This window comes from Electrophorus electricus, chromosome 18 (genome assembly GCF_041902795.1).
Source record: "Electrophorus electricus isolate QZ-2024a chromosome 18, ASM4190279v1, whole genome shotgun sequence".
Lineage (NCBI taxonomy): Eukaryota > Metazoa > Chordata > Actinopteri > Gymnotiformes > Gymnotidae > Electrophorus > Electrophorus electricus.
This window is the reverse complement of record NC_137514.1, coordinates 10,345,001-10,364,372: the sequence shown is the minus strand read 5'-3', so window position 1 is coordinate 10,364,372 and position 19,372 is coordinate 10,345,001. Positions and strand designations below refer to the sequence as shown.

At 41.1% G+C, this 19,372-nt stretch overlaps 3 protein-coding genes across 12 annotated transcripts in view; 1 reads left to right on the top strand and 2 right to left on the bottom strand.

The window, feature by feature from the left end:
* Positions 1–158: 158 nt before the first annotated feature.
* LOC145652114 (uncharacterized) lies at positions 159–9,150 on the top strand. The gene is made up of 19 exons (XM_081701589.1): positions 159–252; positions 717–872; positions 967–1,085; positions 1,378–1,546; positions 2,014–2,117; positions 2,773–2,779; positions 2,873–3,382; positions 4,803–4,927; positions 5,181–5,773; positions 6,249–6,378; positions 6,610–6,700; positions 7,050–7,172; positions 7,298–7,470; positions 7,667–7,764; positions 7,871–7,998; positions 8,276–8,456; positions 8,596–8,761; positions 8,925–8,994; positions 9,122–9,150. The coding sequence occupies exons 1-19, from the start codon at positions 159–161 to the stop codon at positions 9,148–9,150; spliced, it is 3,066 nt and encodes a 1,021-aa protein (XP_081557715.1).
* A 148-nt stretch (positions 9,151–9,298) lies between these two features.
* Positions 9,299–13,123, bottom strand: LOC113580341 (uncharacterized). Of its 5 annotated transcripts, none has more exons than XM_027014834.3 (8): positions 12,948–13,123; positions 11,786–11,869; positions 11,544–11,658; positions 10,980–11,213; positions 10,394–10,572; positions 10,085–10,198; positions 9,717–9,882; positions 9,299–9,540 (listed from the first exon to the last, which is right to left on the bottom strand). In XM_027014834.3, the coding sequence occupies exons 4-8, from the start codon at positions 11,188–11,190 to the stop codon at positions 9,443–9,445; spliced, it is 768 nt and encodes a 255-aa protein (XP_026870635.2). In that variant the 5' UTR covers positions 11,191–11,213; positions 11,544–11,658; positions 11,786–11,869; positions 12,948–13,123; the 3' UTR covers positions 9,299–9,442. The 5 variants fall into 5 exon arrangements, with proteins under 5 accessions (XP_026870635.2, XP_026870636.2, XP_026870637.2 ...); XM_027014835.3 differs by having other exon boundaries at positions 11,544–11,654; XM_027014836.3 differs by lacking the exon at positions 11,786–11,869.
* Positions 13,124–14,424: 1,301 nt separating this feature from the next.
* Positions 14,425–19,372, bottom strand: part of evi5l (ecotropic viral integration site 5 like) — a 28,635-nt gene continuing 23,687 nt past the window's right edge. For all 6 annotated transcript variants that reach the window (XM_027014830.3, XM_027014832.3, XM_027014831.3 and 3 more), the window contains one exon: positions 14,425–18,982. In XM_027014830.3, the coding sequence (XP_026870631.2) occupies positions 18,668–18,982 (315 nt within the window). In that variant the 3' untranslated portion in view covers positions 14,425–18,667. The remainder of the gene's footprint in view (positions 18,983–19,372) is intronic.

Genomic DNA, 19,372 nt, shown 5'->3' with positions numbered 1-19,372 from the left:
TAGCGGAAAGATCGCGCAAAATACCCAATGACTCCACATTAATTATGTTTTAATTGGCACCTTTGATTGGTTTTTACAAATACAGGTGAAGTGAAGTAACTTCCACGTTAGTGACTCGACAGCTGACTGTGCATGTGAACAGAAATAACAAACAGACCATGTCTTGCCAACGAAAACCAAGAATAATAACACTTTTATTTTCAGCAGTAACACTGTCTCTTAGTTTCAGAAACACTGGCTCGGCAACCGATGGTAACTGGAATGTACAAGAAGAATTACATTTTGAAAATCAAACTGAATCCGAAAAGGGTATTGTTGACCTCCAAATGAATTCTTTGGCAGGGGCAAGTTGGCAATCAAATACAGCGAATAAAACTACGGTGAAAATTCGACGCGTTTGGAGACCTGGAGTGAAACGCCCTAATCTTGAAACTGGGACAGATGATTTATCTCAACTTTCGCTCCCACGAACGAATGTGTTCACCTCATTATCTCGTCCGTCAGTTTTTCACAAGCACAACGATTCTCTGGACGATCTATTTGAAAACTTAAGCCCACAAAAGTGGCCTTCACATGCAGAAGCTGGATTTCAGTCCGACTATCCAGGTGTGGTCCCGATGACTGTTACTGTAAAATAAAATTTAAAAAAACAACCATATTTAATTGATTGACGAGATGAAAACATCAGTGTTTAACACCGAATGTTATTTGTCTAGCACGCACGGAGGAAGTAGCCGATGAAAACATATATGGCCATACACCTCATATTGCACAAGACTGGTTGGAGATAAGACTCTCGGCGTATTGTTCTGGAGCTGCGATGACCCTTACAGCTAAAGGAAGAGGGTACACCAATCTACTTGTGGACCGAGGTTGGCCTAGCCTATTCACTCTTTGAACTTTTGATTGATATATTGTGGGGGATGGAATAAATCCAGTGTATCCCTTGAATCTGACACTCTACAGTGGATGCATCTCCTGTGTCTGTGCTTCACTTGCCTTCACACTGTGGCTTCTTTGTGAGAGCAACTTGGAAGGATTTGGTCCTAATAGCTCCATATGATGGGTGCTACATCTTGCACAAGGTACCATTGCCTGTCTAAGATGCAGACTATAAACTTTGTTAATAATGACTACAGATGACTGATTCCTCCAGCCTTTTTCCTTCTTCTGTAAAATAATTCTTCAGTCTAGTCATGTTAACTGTACATAATTTTCATGTAGGCTACATACTTTGAACAGTTATTCTTCAGGAACACCATTATGGCTTTAAAATATCCAGAATGTCCCAAAGTATTTCATGAAAGGACACATATCTGTACTGTGCCTTTATTGTTTAACAGTAGCATGCATGGTCTGTGTTTGTCATTCCCTTAGAATGACAGTTATGTTTTACCACTGCTGTGGTGGGGTAGACCAGTAAGGATTTTCTGCCCCATGACCCCTGCTTCCAGCCCAGCCTCTCTGCCTGGTTTTTGCTCTCATTTTGGCATGGTCGTTGAAATGAAAGGGGCACATGGAGCTATGAAGGAAGCTATGGTCAAAGGTAAAGTTTAACCACTGATGCAGCCTTGGACTAATGTTAGATTAATGTTGATCAATGTAGTCTGAAAGATTTTCAAGGCATTAATATAATTAGGGTTGATTGCTTAGGTTGCTGCTTAACTGTTCCCTAGAACATTTTGCTACATTAGGACTTGGAAATAATCAGAATATAGCCAGTCGGTTTTTGTGGTTTAGTTTTGTAGGGTAAAAGTGTGGGAAAATAAACACATCTACATCCTACACCAGAACAAGATACTTTTTTTTTTTTATATCAGGAGGTGCAGCTTTCTGAACGCGTGTTGGTACATTTATCTGTTGCAGAATCTGGGTTCAGTTGTAACATTTACTAGTATGACTACAAATTTTCTATCAACTTAACTGCTTGGTAACAGGTGCAAACTGAGGCTTAATGTATTCATAAGACATTTAATAATCTCCTCCCTCCCTCCCTTTTTTTTTTCTTTTTAGTAAATGGGAAGTGGGTGCCATTTGTGTCTGACATGTGCGCATATTGTATGGGTTTGCCACCTGAAGACTTGCTCATCATCCCTTTCACAGCCTTATGTGCTATGGTAAGTTCCAGGGCTTTTTAAACATTTTTCTTCCAGGAACAGCTTTAAGTGGGGTAAAGTTTGGAGCATTGCTGGCTGATGAATGGAAGTAATCAGGATAATTTGAAATTATGCAATCAAAATCTTTTGTGCTTCACTGATTGTGTTTGGGTTTGCATATACGAGGCTCCAGCAAATACTGATGAGCGCTTATGTCCACTTCAATATGTGAACTCTAAGGTCTTCTGATAAGGGTTATTGGCTGTCCCCTGAACTAAATTAAAATCAAAGGGGGGCCCGATATTAGACACACTGACTCAATTCATGTTCTTAAAAATGTTTTGCTTGCTTGTAATAATTCTTAAACTGTGTATTCGATGTCGGTGTGTACCTCTGAGTGTATTGTTTGTCGAATCTAGAATTTTATTGTATCTTATTGTCTTTTATAGTATAGTATTTGTAAGCATTGTATTTCCTAACTACCTTAAAGGTTCTTAAGTTATGAATGTTTGAGAGGTTAAGCCATTATGTCATGAATGCTACTATTCTTAAACATAGCTGAGTTTTTATATTATGGGTTTAATGATTCATCCAGGCTGCATCTGATGGGCCCAGCACTAAAATCTGGGACGTCTGTTTTGTGGGGGTCACTGTGTGGTTGTCGTTTTTTCATTAGGATGGAGGTTCCCTTACTGTCCTCTTGGATGGAAGGATTTTCATTCTCTCCTGCCAGCCTCCTCTGTCCTTCTTTTTTTTACCTCTCTTTGTTCTGCCAGTACCTTCAGGTGGTACCCAAACCCCCTCCATACAATATCCACATCCATCTATACCACTATATTATGTGCCCCCGGAGCTTGATATGCAGGCTCCAAAACCTGTGGGTGCAACAACCACTCCCATGAACACCAAAGCAACTGCAGCTGCAGCCATAGAAGCAACTGTTCCACCTTTTCAGCCTCCCACTGGGCACTACACATCTCCTCACCATACTCCCTACAACCCAAGTCCCTACCTGTACCCCTCTTACTATCCTCATTACCATGAAGATCCTTTACCACCAGTTCAGCCAACTGCAGAATACACTACTCGGAGAATTTCTGTTCCAAAACGAACCCAAAAACCTCAGATGAGTTCTGGCAATCAACTACCTCAGTTGCCTCAAGTCCCTATATTTCCCGTGCTGCCAACTGCCTCACCCAAGATGTTGCCACCATCCCTCAGCTGCACCAAGGATCGTTTCGTGGTAGTTCTGCCATCTGCAAAAATGGAATCCATTAAAGTCAAAGGTAAAATTATAAAACTTACATTCAGGGACTGGAACCTCAGTTATTTTAGTTTGTTCTTATGCTGAAACTTAATAAGCTATAAATGTTTCTCTGGAGTGAGTTTATATAATTTTTTGGCATGAGGAACACAGATGTATCCAGACCCTGATGTAAGAAGTTTAAGTTGCAGTATGAGGTCACCACATTTTGCAACAACTAAAACATTACTTTGTCTCCATTAGGTTATTTATTGGTAGTCAAGAAGTGAAGTGGAGGCTTTTGTATCTTTTGTGGGTTTGAAATGAGACAGACAAGCATCATCCAAAGTTTCTGTACATGTAAACAGTTGATGGCCAGGTTGTCCATACCTCTCTGTCAGTGTAGCTTGTGTGTGATCATCATTTACTGTTTGGCAGTGGTAAAAGCTTCTCTCACTTACTTAATTACACTTGGTACAAGTTGGTTGGGACTCAAACGCTACGTTGGTTATTGGTATGAAAAAGTAGGCTTGCTGCTGATGAGTCAGGCTAAGAAGTAAACGTTCTTGGAGCTGGGAAAACAAAGCTGTAACACACCTTGTTCAACTTGAGAAGGGCTTGATGTTTGTGTGTTGAGGTACATTGCTAAAGCAGGAAGAAGAATGAGCCTTGAATGTTTTTTTAGTATTTGATTCATTTTGATTATTGGGTCATTTCATGTTTTTAAAGAACACAAAATTCACCACATTTCAAGAGGCAATGTATATTATAAAAACAAACAGTCAGTGATGATGCACAAAGTCAGAAGACTTATTTCCATTGTGCTCTCTAAAGGAAAGCAATTTAATGTGTGATCTACATTGGTGGGGGTTAATGGACATCACAGCATAGTACCATATTCTGTATTTGTATTGGTTCTCATGGTAAATGCAACTGGCCCAGTTTTTCACACAGTTTTGCTGGGAGGATTACAGCATGCTGATTGGGCATCAGAAACATGGCAGGATGTCGAGGGCTGAGAGGTTTGATGTACTACCACTGCAATCTCTGGATGATATTATGGCGGGGCAGCAGATCAATGCACCTTGCTTGTAGGACACCTTGGTTGCTGACTGACAGGGTCAGTGATTAAAATCCACCCTAGAAACACTAAGTGATGCATTTGCATAAAAATATTTTCCCAGAGCAAGAGTGGTGAATTCTGCTCCTGTAGCTAACCTAGCAGAGCAGATAGAGCAGTGTGTTAGACACATCAAAGCCCTGGGGTTGACCGTGTGCTCCCTGGTGTTCACGTCTTGCAGATGAAGATAAAAGTAGTAAGAGCATCAGACAAGTGCTGTAAATACAACCTTTCAGTTGCACAATACAATTCAGCTTTAGTAATGCTCAACATTAACTAGACAAGAAATGACTCTCTTCTTTACTTTTGTTCCTAAAAGCCTGTGGTGCTGTTGTCTTTGTAGATGTGAAGAGGAACGTGTGGGTTCCTGTGATCTCTGCCCCAGCAGACTGCGAGTACTCAATGCTACATGAAGGCAAATGGGTGGCGCTCTTCTCTCCTCTCCCTGCCTGTCACATGCGTACTCTGGTGAGGAACAGCACTGTACTTGTTGTTCTGTATGTTTTAAAACAGTATTTCACTATCCAGCCACAGTTAGAGAAGGGATGCACAGCATGTATGTTTATCCTGTACCTTTTTGGTGTTATACAGTATCGTGTGTGTGTGTGTGTGTGTGTGTATACATTTCATTTGGTGCTTGCTATGTTGAACTGAATTAACTGTTGGGGGGGATTTGTCGAACATCTCGTTTACCTCCTCTTCCATTCCTACGCTCCTGCAGTCCCCCTCGATACTGTCTCTTTCTCTGAAGTTCTGGGACCCTGCGCTGCTACGACATCGTACTCTACAACTCCAGTGTTCTTACACTTCACCTCAGACTGCTGCAATGGTCCCGACTTTACCATGGACCTGGCCAACATCCAGTCTGAAGCCTAAACCAGTAGCTACACCTTCCCAGCCATCCAAGCCCTCCCAACCTCAGCAGTCTGTGGCTCCGCCTCCCCTGTCTGAGCAGTCTGTGGCTCCGCCTCCCCTGTCTGAGCAGTCTGTGGCTCCGCCTCCCCTGTCTGAGCAGTCTGTGGCTCCGCCTCCCCTGTCTGAGCAGTCTGTGGCTCCGCCTCCCCTGTCTGAGCAGTCTGTGGCTCCGCCTCCCCTGTCTGAGCAGTCTGTGGCTCCGCCTCCCCTGTCTGAGCAGTCTGTGGCTCCGCCTCCCCTGTCTGAGCAGTCTGTGGCTCCGCCTCCCCTGTCTGAGCAGTCTGTGGCTCCGCCTCCCCTGTCTGAGCAGTCTGTGGCTCCGCCTCCCCTGTCTGAGCAGTCTGTGGCTCCGCCTCCCCTGTCTGAGCAGTCTGTGGCTCCGCCTCCCCTGTCTGAGCAGTCTGTGGCTCCGCCTCCCTTCTCTCAGCCTCTGCTGACTTTGCCGTTCTATCCTCCTAAACCCACAGCTCAATCCTTCCAGCCACCCAAACATATATTGGCTACATCCTGGCCAAATGAACATTCATTGCTACCTGAAATCACACCTTTGCTTTCTCAAACTGACACACCCCAAGTAAGATGTTACTCTCAAAATATGAGTGTCTCACTTCCTCCTGGGCCAATCACTGGCCTGACTGTTCACAGTGAGTTTTGGCTTAGTTTGATACTAGTTTATCATACTTTTTGACAGTTAATGAACTTCATTATAGTTAATGTAGTTTAACTAAACTCTATTTCAATGAGTATAGTAGGAAAGGGGTGTATTTTTTTACCATGCTGTCTGTGCATAAACTTGGAATCAATACTGGGTAGCAGTTGCCTTAGCTATTGCTAACTATAGCTTCTCCCCCTATTACAAAGCTCCTTGTTGTAGCAGCAAAGAACATACAGAACCACTGGCACTAGATAAAACCCCAAATCATTGTGGCTACATGGTGAAGGAGGACCAGGATGGCTACTTTAACATCCTCCTGCCTTACACATCCTGTCACATGGTTCATCAGGTTTGTGTTGTGGTGCATATCCTTTTCGAGTTAAAAAAAAAAACAATGTAAAGGGATGTACACACATGGTCTAATGAGTTAAACATGAGGACAGCACTGTTGTGTAACCAGTGGAAATGTATAGTAACTAACACACTGTTTAGAGTACATTAACCAGTGGTCTGATTCTTTTATAGTATTGCTGAAATATCCTTGTGGATTAATTACATATTTGCAAAACATTTTTCTAAGGATGGACAATACAAAATTGTATTGAAGTATCAGTCAGCAGGTGGTCATACAGCTGAGGCTTTGCTGTCATGCCAGGTTCCTACAAGCAAAGGTAATGGAAAAATTAAGTTCTCTAAAAATATACTGTTATTTGAAACGAATGTCAGAAGTATATTTCTACAAGTCTCACTGATTGTCTGATGCAATGGTCAGTTTTGTTTTGGGTTTTTTCAGTTAAAAAAAAAAAAAAAATCTTTTAAATTCTTTATGGTGTCTGCTAGCCAGTCAACATATTTACCCTTCCTAGGCCTGACACTCTTTGGCTGTGTAAAGTGATTAATTGGTTTACTGATTTATCTTGATTCATTCGTTCAGGTGAATGAGGACCCCCATCAAACCTAGGAGTCACTCAGGACTGAAGGGACAGCCTCTCTTGTAATGCTGTTGTCTTTGTCTTGTAGAGTGCAATTTGCCTGTTGAGCAGCAGTTGCCCTGTGGATTCAACTCTATTTCTGCAGTACAGTGTCATAATCTACACTGCTGTTACTCCTCAGATACTGCGACCTGCTACTATCCCATGGACGGTGACTCACCCCAAACCCACCTCCATGACAACCACAGTGGCATCTTAAGATTCCTGAAAGATTTTCATCTACCAATTGAATTTGAATTGTACCTGACACCCCACCCTCCCCAACTATCTCCTCAGAATGCACAGCTGACCGCAATTTTGTCTTCTCCATCCCTGCATCCCTCACGGACCCACCTCTCTCGCCTGCCTTCCTGGTTGCTGCCGGCAACAGCTCCTGCACTCCCCAGAGGGTGGTAGGAGACTCTGCTTTATTTAAGATCCCACTGGATGGCTGTGGTGTTCACAGATATGTATGTATGAAATCCTTCCTGTGGTCTAGCATTGATAGTTAACTGTTAATGACCTGTTCACTATTTACTTGTAGGTGCTTTGTAAAGTACTTTTGTGAAATTGTCCTTGCAAAACTTTGCCCATCTTGAGCATTTGTATTTCAGGTTCAGAGTATTTAGACTCTTAAACTTTCTTGAATTGCTGTTGTGTTGCTAGGAAGTGGGTAACAGTGTGATTTATATGCTGGAGATTCTGAACACACTGCAATCTCTCAGTGTCAGCTATGGAACCATCACCAGAGACTCACCATTTAGGTACTTATTCACAGAGTTCCTGCCCATTATAGTCACTTCACCACCACAAAAAATACTCTTGCTCTCTTTTTTAAAATCATTTTAGTTGACTCTCTCTGTGTCTCAGGTTGCTGGTGGAGTGTCGGTACCTGCCTGGCGCTGTAGCAAGTGTTGGTTATCTGGTGAAGAGCCCCTCCCTCATCCCGTCCATTCGAGCACAAGGAGTGTTCGGAGTTCAGCTCAGGATTGCTAAAGGTATACAAGTCTCTTGCACTTGTATGGGTATTCACTTTCCCATGTTGTTGTCTATTTAAAAAAAAAAAACAAAAAAAACCCTGCTGTGGCTATTGGTGGAAAAGGTCATTGTTACTGAAAATGATTACATTTTGTCATCTCTAAATGGATTAATGGAATTTATGCTTAATTAAGTGTAATAATGGTAATGAAGCCAATAATAATAGTAAAAATAATGTCATGGTTGTGATTACCTCACCATTTGAGTGCTTTTAAGACACTCTTCTGTCCTTCCCAGATCAGCAGTACAGTAGCTACTATCCTCAGTACCATCGCCCCCTACGTAAACTGCTGGGGAAACCCCTTTACCTGGAGGTGCGTCTACTGAACCCTCCTGACCCAAGCATGGTGCTTCTGGTGCACTACTGTGTGGCCTACCCTCGCTCTGCACACTCTGTCTGGATCCTTATTTATGATGGGTATGCGTTTCCACATATGGTATAGGCACTGCGATTGTTTATATGTTATTGTTTAATGTGCCTCCTGAGTGCCTTTCATGAAGATTCTTTTTAAGACTGTATGGTTGATGATCATGTCTTTAAACATGCATACACACAGGTGTCCGAACCCTCTCGATGTGACCTCAACTCTCATGTCCCCACCACCTCCTCAAGAGGCAGTGGCCAATCACGTGAAGCGATTTACCATCAGCACTTTCCAGTTCCTGAAAAGTAGCAGTGGCCAATTAGAAACTGGGGGACTGCGGAAAAAGGAGGAGGAAGAGGTAAACCTCCCAACCCCTAAATTGGCTCCTTGGGGATGTCTGAAACGTGGCTGCATGAGCGGAAACAGTACTTCCTTCTGTTATATTGTCTTCAGCTGCAGTTAGCCAATAGTCTGTCTGTGTGGTGGTGCTCTCTGATGAGTGTATGTGTGTATTTTTCCAGATCTATTTCATGTGTGCCACTGAGGTATGTTTGCCCTCTGAAGACCCCTGTGTAGAGGGATGTTTCAGCCGTGAGTACAATTCCCCTCTTTTTTTTTTTTTTTTTTTTTTTGTAAAACTGGGAATCATTTGTTTATTTACGCAATGAACGTTCTCTTTAGATGGTTAAATTTGCTCTTTTGTTTTATGGATTTTTAGAGCCTGTGGAGTCAACAGTGGACTACTGAGGAAGCCATTGAGGGCTCTAAACTCTTGCCTCAACTTGGTTTTCAGAATAATCGTAAAACATGGCTGGTAAACGAGGTTTACCAAAAAGTTTGTGTATGAGCAGTCTTGGAACAACTAATAAATAAAACGTGAAACGTTTGGTTGGTTTCACAACACAGTTTTATTACCATCTCCAAAAGCCACTTTGCAGTGTGGAAATATTTGCTCTTGTTTTCATTTTTGGGTGGGGGTGTGCATGTTTGCAATCACATTTGCTGATGTGCGATCGTGTATGTGTGTGTTCCCTCTGACTCAGCTGTAGGGTCTGTAATGCTTTCGACTGTGCGTGATGAGGTTGGAGCTTTGGCTGAATGCCTTTCCACACACCTTGCACACATGTGGCTTCTCTCCTACAAAAAAGGGAAGACGTGCAACCATCCACCTGTCAAACACATCTATGCACTTGCCCTTTCACACTTGGCGAAAAAATCTAATGTGTCTATTTTCGACCCAGCTTTGAAACGACGCCCACATACCGCATTATGGTCTTAAAAGTGTCTATGAAGTTGAGTGCAAGTGTGCTCACCAGTGTGAATGAATGTGTGTTTCTTCATGTCGGATTTCTGATGGAACCTCTTCCCGCAGTACTGGCAGGGGTATGGCCGTGTGTCGGAGTGGATCAGCAGGTGTGTGGAGAGTGTGGAGGAGCGCCTGAAAACCTTCCCGCACACCTTGCACTCAAATGTTCTCTCCTTAGACAGACATGTACATGTCATCAGGTTTAGTTCATGGTGGTGGATGGAACTCTTCATTATGTAATCATGCTTCAATAAAAGGCTGTTCTCCAGTGTGTTTAAACATGGTTAGAAATTGATTTCATCCATTAAGACTATACTGGTTCAATCCTGGTTATGAAAGTTTAACTGTGTACAAAATGCTCTACAGTTAACTTACCCGTGTTCTGTGAGCTGTTGCAGGATGGTTTCCCTTACAACAGACCATAGGCAGTCTGTGACCCGCATGGGACTTGTGCAAATGGGCCTCCAAACCAGGAGGGGAGAAGAAGACCTGTGGGGGGTTGGGTCAAGAACAAATACAGCACATTTTGTTTAGCTTCTGCTCAGATCCATAGAGAAAGCAGCAAAAGTCTTCCTGGGCCTGAGTAAAAGCTACTGCTGTAACCTGCATCTTGTAACTTTTTTCTGTTTGGAATGAAAATGGAATCAAACCCATCAGTTCCTCCCTGGAGGTGGGATGGCTTGCCTTGCTGCATATGGGACAGTGCCAAGTTGAGGAAGCACTTCCCGGGCTCCTCTGGGAACCGTGCCTCTCTCTGCTGCACGGTTGTAACAAGGGGCCTGGGCCCTGTTTGCCTTGTGTGTTGTTGGATTCAAAGTGTTGCCATGAAACCAGAGAAGGATTTTCAGTGAAACTCATAAAACCTGGCAGGGGGAGGATATGGTAAAATAATTAATGATGGGGTATGTTAAGAGGATCTCCCAAAATGTTAACACTGCTAATAAAGAATTAAGTTCAGTTCTAATGAGTCAGCATTAAAGAAACTGGATGCACTATCCTTTATTTATTCTCAGACAGTACTTTTGTTCTTTTAAGCACATCAAAAGGCTTAAAGGAAGAATTTAAAGGAAGCCTTTTGTCAATTAAACTATTCCTGTAATCAATGATGACAGTGACCTGATCCTTTAAGGCTATCTTGGAGTATGCAGGATGAATTGGACAGGCAGGGGGTGTGTTTATTTTTAGCAGTTGAAAAAGTTCATCCTCCGCGACTCTTACTCATTAAGGGACCAAGTTTCAGATCAACTTGAAGCTCCCACCGTGTGCTTACCTGTGGGCCAGGTACTGAAAGAATCCCCGTACGTTTTGGGCACCTGCGAAGACGAAGGTTCCACGCTCTGGATCTGCTCGGGTTGATTCTGAATTACGGGGGGAGTATGTGGGGCTGCGGAGTCGGTTATGCCCAGGTGAGGTGAGCAGGCTGATAGGAGAGAGGAGCGAGAGACCCTCCTCCGTTTTTTCACCAGGAAGGACCGGGGCATGATATGCAGTAAGAATCTCAAGGCTGGAAAGTATAAGGAACGATCCAGTTAACAGAACAAAGAATCACGCTTACTGCAGCGCGGCATGCAGGGAAAAATGTCCGCTAGGTGGCAACAGTGAATTTGCTTCCTATTTGCCCTGACAAGCACGTCTACAATACAAAATAGACGATTTCCTTATTCTACTGCTACAGTATAGAGTACATCTTATGGCTCCAAAAACCTGAGGCATGGTTTTTCAATGTTAATGTGACTTGTGATTTTCAGGGGATGGTTTTGAGAGCCGATGCAGGTCATGTTTGAGTGTGTGAGAGAGATTAGTGTTTTTGGAGGGAGTTCCTTCTTGGACACACCTGACAGTTTCAGCAAGTCAAGTCTGTTAAAGGCAAAGGCTTGTAGTGTGTGGTCTTAAAAGGAGTCAGTCTGATAACCACAGCAAAGGAGTAAGGTAACCTCTGCCCCAGCTGTCTGAGTGAAAAAAATCCCCAGAATAAATAACAAAAAAACAAGTATGCATGTAAACCATTTTTACAAATATTTAATTAATGAACATCCAGGTTGGAATAGTTTGTAAAAAAAGAAAAAAGTTCTGTACCACTCAACCAATTCCCTTCTTGTCAAATGGAGACATGGGAGATTTGTGAGGAGAAAGTATCCACGCATGCACATGAAAACTGGTCTAAGCAGGACAGAAAATACGGTTGCAAGATAAGAAAGCCCTTAAGTACTTTTGGCAGTTTTTTTAATTTATCCCTAAGTGATGATAATTGTATAGAGGCTGCAAACTGTAAAGTGTTTCTGCAATTGTACCCTAAAGAAAGTATCTGGATGATGACCTGGAAAATATAAGGGTAGAAAATTCCTTTTAAGCTCTATTGCTACTTATAGGAGAAATAAAATATCCCAGGCAAACATTGGAGTTTGTCGAGAGTACTGGTTGTAGTTAGAAGCAGTTTACAAATGGTTGTCTTACAATACAAGCCTGTTAGTTTAGTGTAATTTCCATCATTTTTGACAGCCCCTTATGTCCAAGTGTATATATAATACTCTGTTACAGTTGCAGTTCAAATAAATGCAATGAAGTAGAATTATTTTAAGTAGGAAGTGTTGGATTTTAAAAGTATATAATTAAGTAATTTTGGAAACTGATGATACAAAATATGTCTAAGATAAATTGCATCATGACATGAAAATTTCAAATCAGAATTTGTTTATTTACGAAATAAGGTTTAATGTTATTGTGTGTGGTAAGTCATTATTGTATAATCAGGCAACTTGACAAATGTTTATGGAAAGTTTGTGAACACTAGATGATAAAAATTTTAAGAACTTTAAAATAAAAATTTTATATATATATATATATATATATATATATATATATATATATATATATATATATATATATATATATATATATATATATATAATGTATGTGTGTGTGTGTGTGTGTGTGTATGTGTGTGTGTGTGTGTGTATGTGTGTGTGTGTGTGTGTGTGTATGTGTGTGTGTGTGTGTGTGTGTGTGTGTGTGTGTGTGTGTGTGGACATTATTCTTTACATTTGTTCATTAACTTAATTTTTTACATTTCTAATAGTGTTTATAGATTATATGAAAATGCATAATTTGACATATTTATAAATATACTTGTTCAACATCTTTTCTGTAATCTAAACAAACGGATAAGACCTAATCTAAATTCACATTTAGATTACTTTACAGTTTCTTATAGTTATCAGAACAGTAAGATATAACTTACGTGTTGAAGGTAAAAGTTGTTCCACAAATCTGCAACTACTGTACTTCGTTATTTAAAACTGTACTGTTAGTTAAGCGAGAACCATCAAACATGAACCAAATATGTTTTTAAATAATAATGAGTTCTTTACAGGTTAACGAAGGTGTCCATTCTCGCTTCGTCTCATCAGCAATAAATCTGAGCACTATTGCGCGTGCGTAAACCTGAAACTTAACGAGGAAACGCTCACGCTGAGCGCTGAGCAACCGCAGCGCCGCGTCACTTCCGCTGACATGCTGTAGCAGCTACAGCCCCGTTAGGCACTCTGCAGTACAGCAAAAAGTATCTGACTCGTTGAACAGGTCAATGGGTGTCTCGATTTACTAAACAATTATAAAGCCTTCTACCGCTTCTGCAATAGACTTTGATTAATGATTAATGTTGTTAATAGGTTAAAGATCTATGTTTTAAGATTTTCAAACAATCCTTAATATACAGTTATTTAAAATGCATAACTATTTTATATGATAACTAATGGTTTGTTTTTTTCCAATGAACCAAAAGTTGAATGCATTTGCTGGAAAAAAACAAAAAAACCCAAAACATTTATATCTATATCTATATCTATATCTATATCTATATATATATATATATATATATATATATATATATATATATATGTATAAAGAGAGAGAGAGAGAGAGAAAGAGAGCCGTTTTTATGTTTTTTATGTTTTTGTCTAGATGCTGTGGAATATGATACCAATGGTTAAATTCTTTGAACGCATCTCAAACTGAGCATATTTTGATTTTTCATACAGTTAAATTCATTAAAGGCATCATGACAGCATTAAAATGTCCTCTCTGTCTTCGCTCTCGTCCTCTTCACTCTCTCACTCCCTCTTCTCCTCCTTTATCTGTCTCTCACTCTCGGCCTGCCTCTGGGAACGCCACAAACCACAGTCACGAAACAGTCTACCAGTCCCCTTCACATATGACATGAGTAATAGTCACCAAAGTTGCTAGCAATATGGTATGCAGCATGGCATGCCACATGGGATGTTGCTTTTCACCAGCTTCATGGGTTTGAGGGTGAAGAACCTCTGATCCAGTGGTACACAAGCCACCAGGGGGGAAATACTGCTTCAGTGAGGGTGTCAAACGGTGTAAAAGGGTCCCCCAGACCTGTGAAAACGGGTGGATGGATAGTGAAACAGAAAGACAAAAAGGGAGAGAAGAAAATAAAAAGAAGGCAATGAACTGTGCAGTCACGGGTGTGACACACGGCTCTCATGAGCAATGCAGTCGAAATAACCACCGTCAGATCATACCCTAAATCACAATGACTCAGAAATATAGTACAACAATGTTGGCAATGCAGTGACCACTGGGCGGCCTTAATTTGAGCATCGACCACAACTATGAAAGAATATGTTAAAATCTATTTGTCGGTGAGTTTACAGTAGGTAGATTTATCACATAGCATCCAACACGGGGTGTTTGAGAATAATGTAAATGTTTATTTTTCTTGACAATCCTTCATTAAGTACAGAGCACAGAATCATCATTTAATAATATTTTCATTAATATCATCATCTTTGTTACTGTGATTTATATTATACTTGACGACACATTAGTAGAGCTGTAAGAGAATGGACTAGGGAGGATCCGAACATTTAATGTTGGTGAGTTCAGGAAGCAGGGCAGTCAATTGGGGGGCATTAATAAGGGAAGGGACTCACAATGGCCCAATTTCAATCCATTTCTACAGCTTCCGTCCATCATTACTTTCCTTACTGACCGTGGATGTAACAATGCTAGGTGGGAGACAAAGGGCCAGCTAGAAAACATTAGGCGGCACATCGATGCACTTCCAAATGTGCAATACTAGTGAAAGAGTTGCCACCATTCTGCTTTGAGGAAACAGAACGAAGGGTGTTAGGAAACAAAATGAGTTAAATGCAGTTGTGAGTGGACTGGGACGAGATAAAACCTTCTTACCATATAATATCATCTTTAATAATAATGGTTGCAATCTTGCGTGGTGCCCATATGCTCTAGGGATTTTAAATGATAAAAAAGTGGAAAAAGGATATTTATTTTACACCACACAGTGTATGGAAATATGTAGTAAATATGTAGTCTCTTCTGACAGATTGACCTTTATGGCACAGAATAGGGGTCACGTCTCCCATGAGAACCCCACACAAATTCAACCATGGTCCTCTGAATCCATGATTGCAATAAATAAAAGACAATGAAACAAACAAAAATACATGTAAACAATGCTGGAGAGTTTGCTCCAGTTTCACATTTAAAGTTGTATACACTGAGAAACTCTAAGCACCATGGCAAAATAGTAAGACTGACACAGAGGATGACAAGTAGCAGGAACCTTGATTTTTAGTTTTTAAGGATGTTAATCCAACATCTTTCTTGCCCAAGAAAAAAATGAACACACACACACACACACACATATACATACTGTTTACACTTGGACACAAACTAAAATGTGTTTGACCATCACAAGAACACCCTGACAATGGACTTTTCTTTGATTGCTGGAGCTTACCACAATTAAGAAGGAAGGGGATATTATCGTCCTATAAAATAACCTGTTTGGCTCGTATTAGCTGAGAATAATTGTAATGACCAAACTGTTTTTGTGCCTACCCCCCCCAAGCATTTACCTATTGGTCAATGTTCTCTGGAAGTCATGTTGACCACAAAGCAGTTACACATGGTGTAAGAACACCGAATTATGAGCACAGCTTCCGCTGAACATGTCAACGATGCTACATCAGCCCCTTACACCAACTTTGTGGGAGTCAGTTGATATGTAACATCAGTCCACAATATCAGTTGGTGTGTGTAGTAATACTGGGAACAAAAACATTTTAAAAATCTGCCTTGTTTTAATGCCGTTTTCCTTTTGTAGTGCAAAATGCAAGAACCCATATGTCTGTGATGCATGTTTAAAGATATTTAAACTGTTTCTGGCAATGTTAGAAACAGCTACAATGTACTTTTGTGTTTGATCAGGGATATGGCAACTGTATAAAACATTGTTTTAAAGGCAAAACTACTAAAGCATCCCATCTCAGTGACTATGGCACCAGTTTTTAAACAGATGGACATATGAACAGCATACCAGCTCAAGTCAGCACAGAACAGTGGTGGGATAGTGGCTGACCTCAGAACAGTAAACGCACGTCCCTCGCAAACAGCTGTATCTTTTAACAGCAGGCTCTACAGTTCATGCTTTATATAGTAGGCATTAAATGCATCTCTTATGTTACCCTTTATTCACATATTGTACCACCGATATATGTGCAAAAATGCCTTTTCCCCACATTCAGGTTCATATTTTTATCTGGGGAAGCATCGGTCCTTAGGTGTACATCAACAAGCTAAAGGATGAGCTCAGTATGTTTTGAGGACAGTTGAACATCCATGTCAACATGAATTCTAAACAAAGTTCTAAAAGGGTAGTTCCACATATGAATAAGGCAGTGGTGGAATATAATGAAGTCAGAAACAAATATGACGTAGTTTTATAGCTGAATTTTCATGAGCATTGGTGATGGTATAAAAATGAAGAAATGTACAATATACAACAAGATGGTAAACATGATTGCTGTGACCTAATTTCAGCCAAAGCAAAAAGGGACAAAAAAACAAGACCATCAGATAAAGAAAAGTGCCCTTATTCTTCAATCACGTTAGTGCTTGAAGGTTGTTTAGAGTTCAGTCATAGGTGAAGGAGCGATAAGCTTTCTGCTACTGCTTATTAAAATCAGCACTGGAGATTTGATGAAGTAGTCAGATAGGACCCATGGATTGCATGTTCAGTTCAGCTGATATCACACTACAACATCAGTGAGTGTCTGAACTTGGCCCTGTACCTTTACTGAATGTAAAATTATTTGTGAACAAATAGGTCAGGGAATTCAAGTAAGTCCTGAGCGCTCAACACAACACTTTCTGTAAAAGACATACTGGGGATTATGGGAACTGCTGTTGGTTAATGTGCATAAAACAAGACCTTTCTCAAGTTAAGAAAAAAATAGCAGCACAGATTCCATCCTTTTAGCTCATGATGTTGTCATGAAACTGCAAACGCCATCGTTTTGTTGTGTTCACGATTTGGCACATAAAAATTTAAAACAATTTAAAAAGTTTGGCTGCCCTTTTTTTGAAAAGTATATATATATATATATATATATATATATATATATATATATATATATATATATATATATATATATATATATATATAATTATTAAAATAAATAAGGATATAAATAATAAAAAGTGAACCTAAATTTTGGCAATTTTGAGATACTGTGTTATTTCTCTACTTTCACTGTCCAAAACTGATCGCCTTCCTTGTTTCCCCCAGGGCAGTAGGACACATACAAACACAAGTGTAAGCTACTGTAATGTTTTGCTGCTATGCATCTATTAACATCCCTATAAATATGATATATAAGTGTAAGAGTCTGTGCTAATCTTCCACCCTTCCTCCCTTTCTTCTAAAAGTGATTCTAGTAGCTTGTAGGGTTTTATGTGTGAAAGGTGCCATTTTCAAGAGTTGGTGTGGAGGATGCTTCAGAAGAGAGGCAAGAGTGTAGCCACAGTCCCTGCACCTTCCTCCACCCACTGGGTTGGGGTTGGTTGCCATTAGGGTGTAGCTTCCTGCCAGTTGCGCTTACTTGGAGCCGAGACAGAGTTCGCCACTGCTGGGAGATCGGGAGCCGAGACAGAGGCCGGCGCCGCTAGGAGGGTGGAAGTGTCTGCTACATCACGCCCGTACCCTGGGCCGTCACGCAGCCCGTGATGCTACGCATTCAGACTGAGACTCAAAAGGCAAAGTCCTATGTCTTAGTATTTAGTCCTATGTTTTAGTGTCTCAGTATTTAGTCCTGTCTCAGTATTTAGTCCTATGTCTCAGTATTTAGTCCTATGTCTTAGTGTCTCAGTATTTAGTCCTATGTCTCAGTATTTAGTCCTATGTCTTAGTGTCTCAGTATTTAGTCCTATGTCTCAGTATTTAGTCCTGTGTCTTAGTGTCTCAGTATTTAGTCCTATGTCTCAGTATTTAGTCCTGTGTCTTAGTGTCTCAGTATTTAGTCCTATGTCTCAGTATTTAGTCCTGTGTCTTAGTGTCTCAGTATTTAGTCCTATGTCTCAGTATTTAGTCCTATGTCTTAGTGTCTCAGTATTTAATCCTATGTCTCAGTATTTAGTCCTATTCAGTGGGAACGAGGACCGATAGCTGATGGTCCAAACCCAGTTCATGGAAGTAATAGTAATAATCACGTGTTTGTGTGTACTTGGCCTCTCTAACTGGGCTTGTGTGTGATGTTAAGTTGCAGATACTGCTCTAGGCCCGGTGTGAAACTGGTGTGTCTTTTACGTAATAAAAAAAAGAAGAGATGGAGAGAAGAAGGGCCAGAGCCACAGGGGAGAGAGAGAGCGAGAGAGAGAGAGAGAGAGAGGGATGGAGGGAGGTGAAAGCAAGGGAAAGATGACCTCTGTCTCAGTCTGTCCCTCTGTGCTTCCATCATATCTCTATATACACACGGTATTTAATATTACGCATTCACCCACTCTGTACCTCGTGCGTGTGTGCGTGTCTGCGTGTGTACTCGAGTCCTCGCCTTTACTCATCCAGTGAATGTGCACCTATGCAGTGTTTCTCATGTTGCGTGTCTCCGGACACGCCCCCACCCGCAAACCTCACTCCAACCCCATCAGTTCTCCGGGCCCACGGCAGTGCTGTGTAGCTGTAGCCTCCTGCCGCACGTCCTGCCCGTGGAGGACATGGTGGTCATTCCCATCATCCCCATCGCTGTCTGTGCTCCCCTCGCTGTGCAGGTGAGGTGAGGCGCAGCGAGGGTACAGCCTCGCAGCCGGCAGGGCGCTCTGGAGGAGCTCCTCATCTGAACTCAAGTAATCTCCTTCTGCTGAAGCCGGACTGGCCAGGCACATGTCCTGATAGGTTCCACCCCCAGAGTTCTGGAATTTGGTGGGCTGGCCACGCAGCTGCCTGATCTAAAAGTAAAAGACACAAGAAAAGACACCATAGCATGAATTATATTGACATAATACAGAAATATGATAAATAGGTCAATAAATTTTTTTTCTGGACACAATATTCTACTTGGATGTGAATAAATTAAAGAATACCTATTTATTTAGTAAGAAACCCAGTCTGGAAAAATTAAGGCTTGTTTTAACTGTGATTTCTCATAAAAAATCAATTAGCTATTTTCTTCAAATGGCTATATGTATATAGAGTGGAACAAAACATCAGAAGATATGTTCCGGCATATTTCAGATTTCCTCTTCTGCAGATGTGACATTTTGTAACCTCTTTTGTTCAGTTCAATTTTGGGGGGAGTCAGTCAGTGGTCTGCTGCCATAGCAACGCATGTCGTTCAA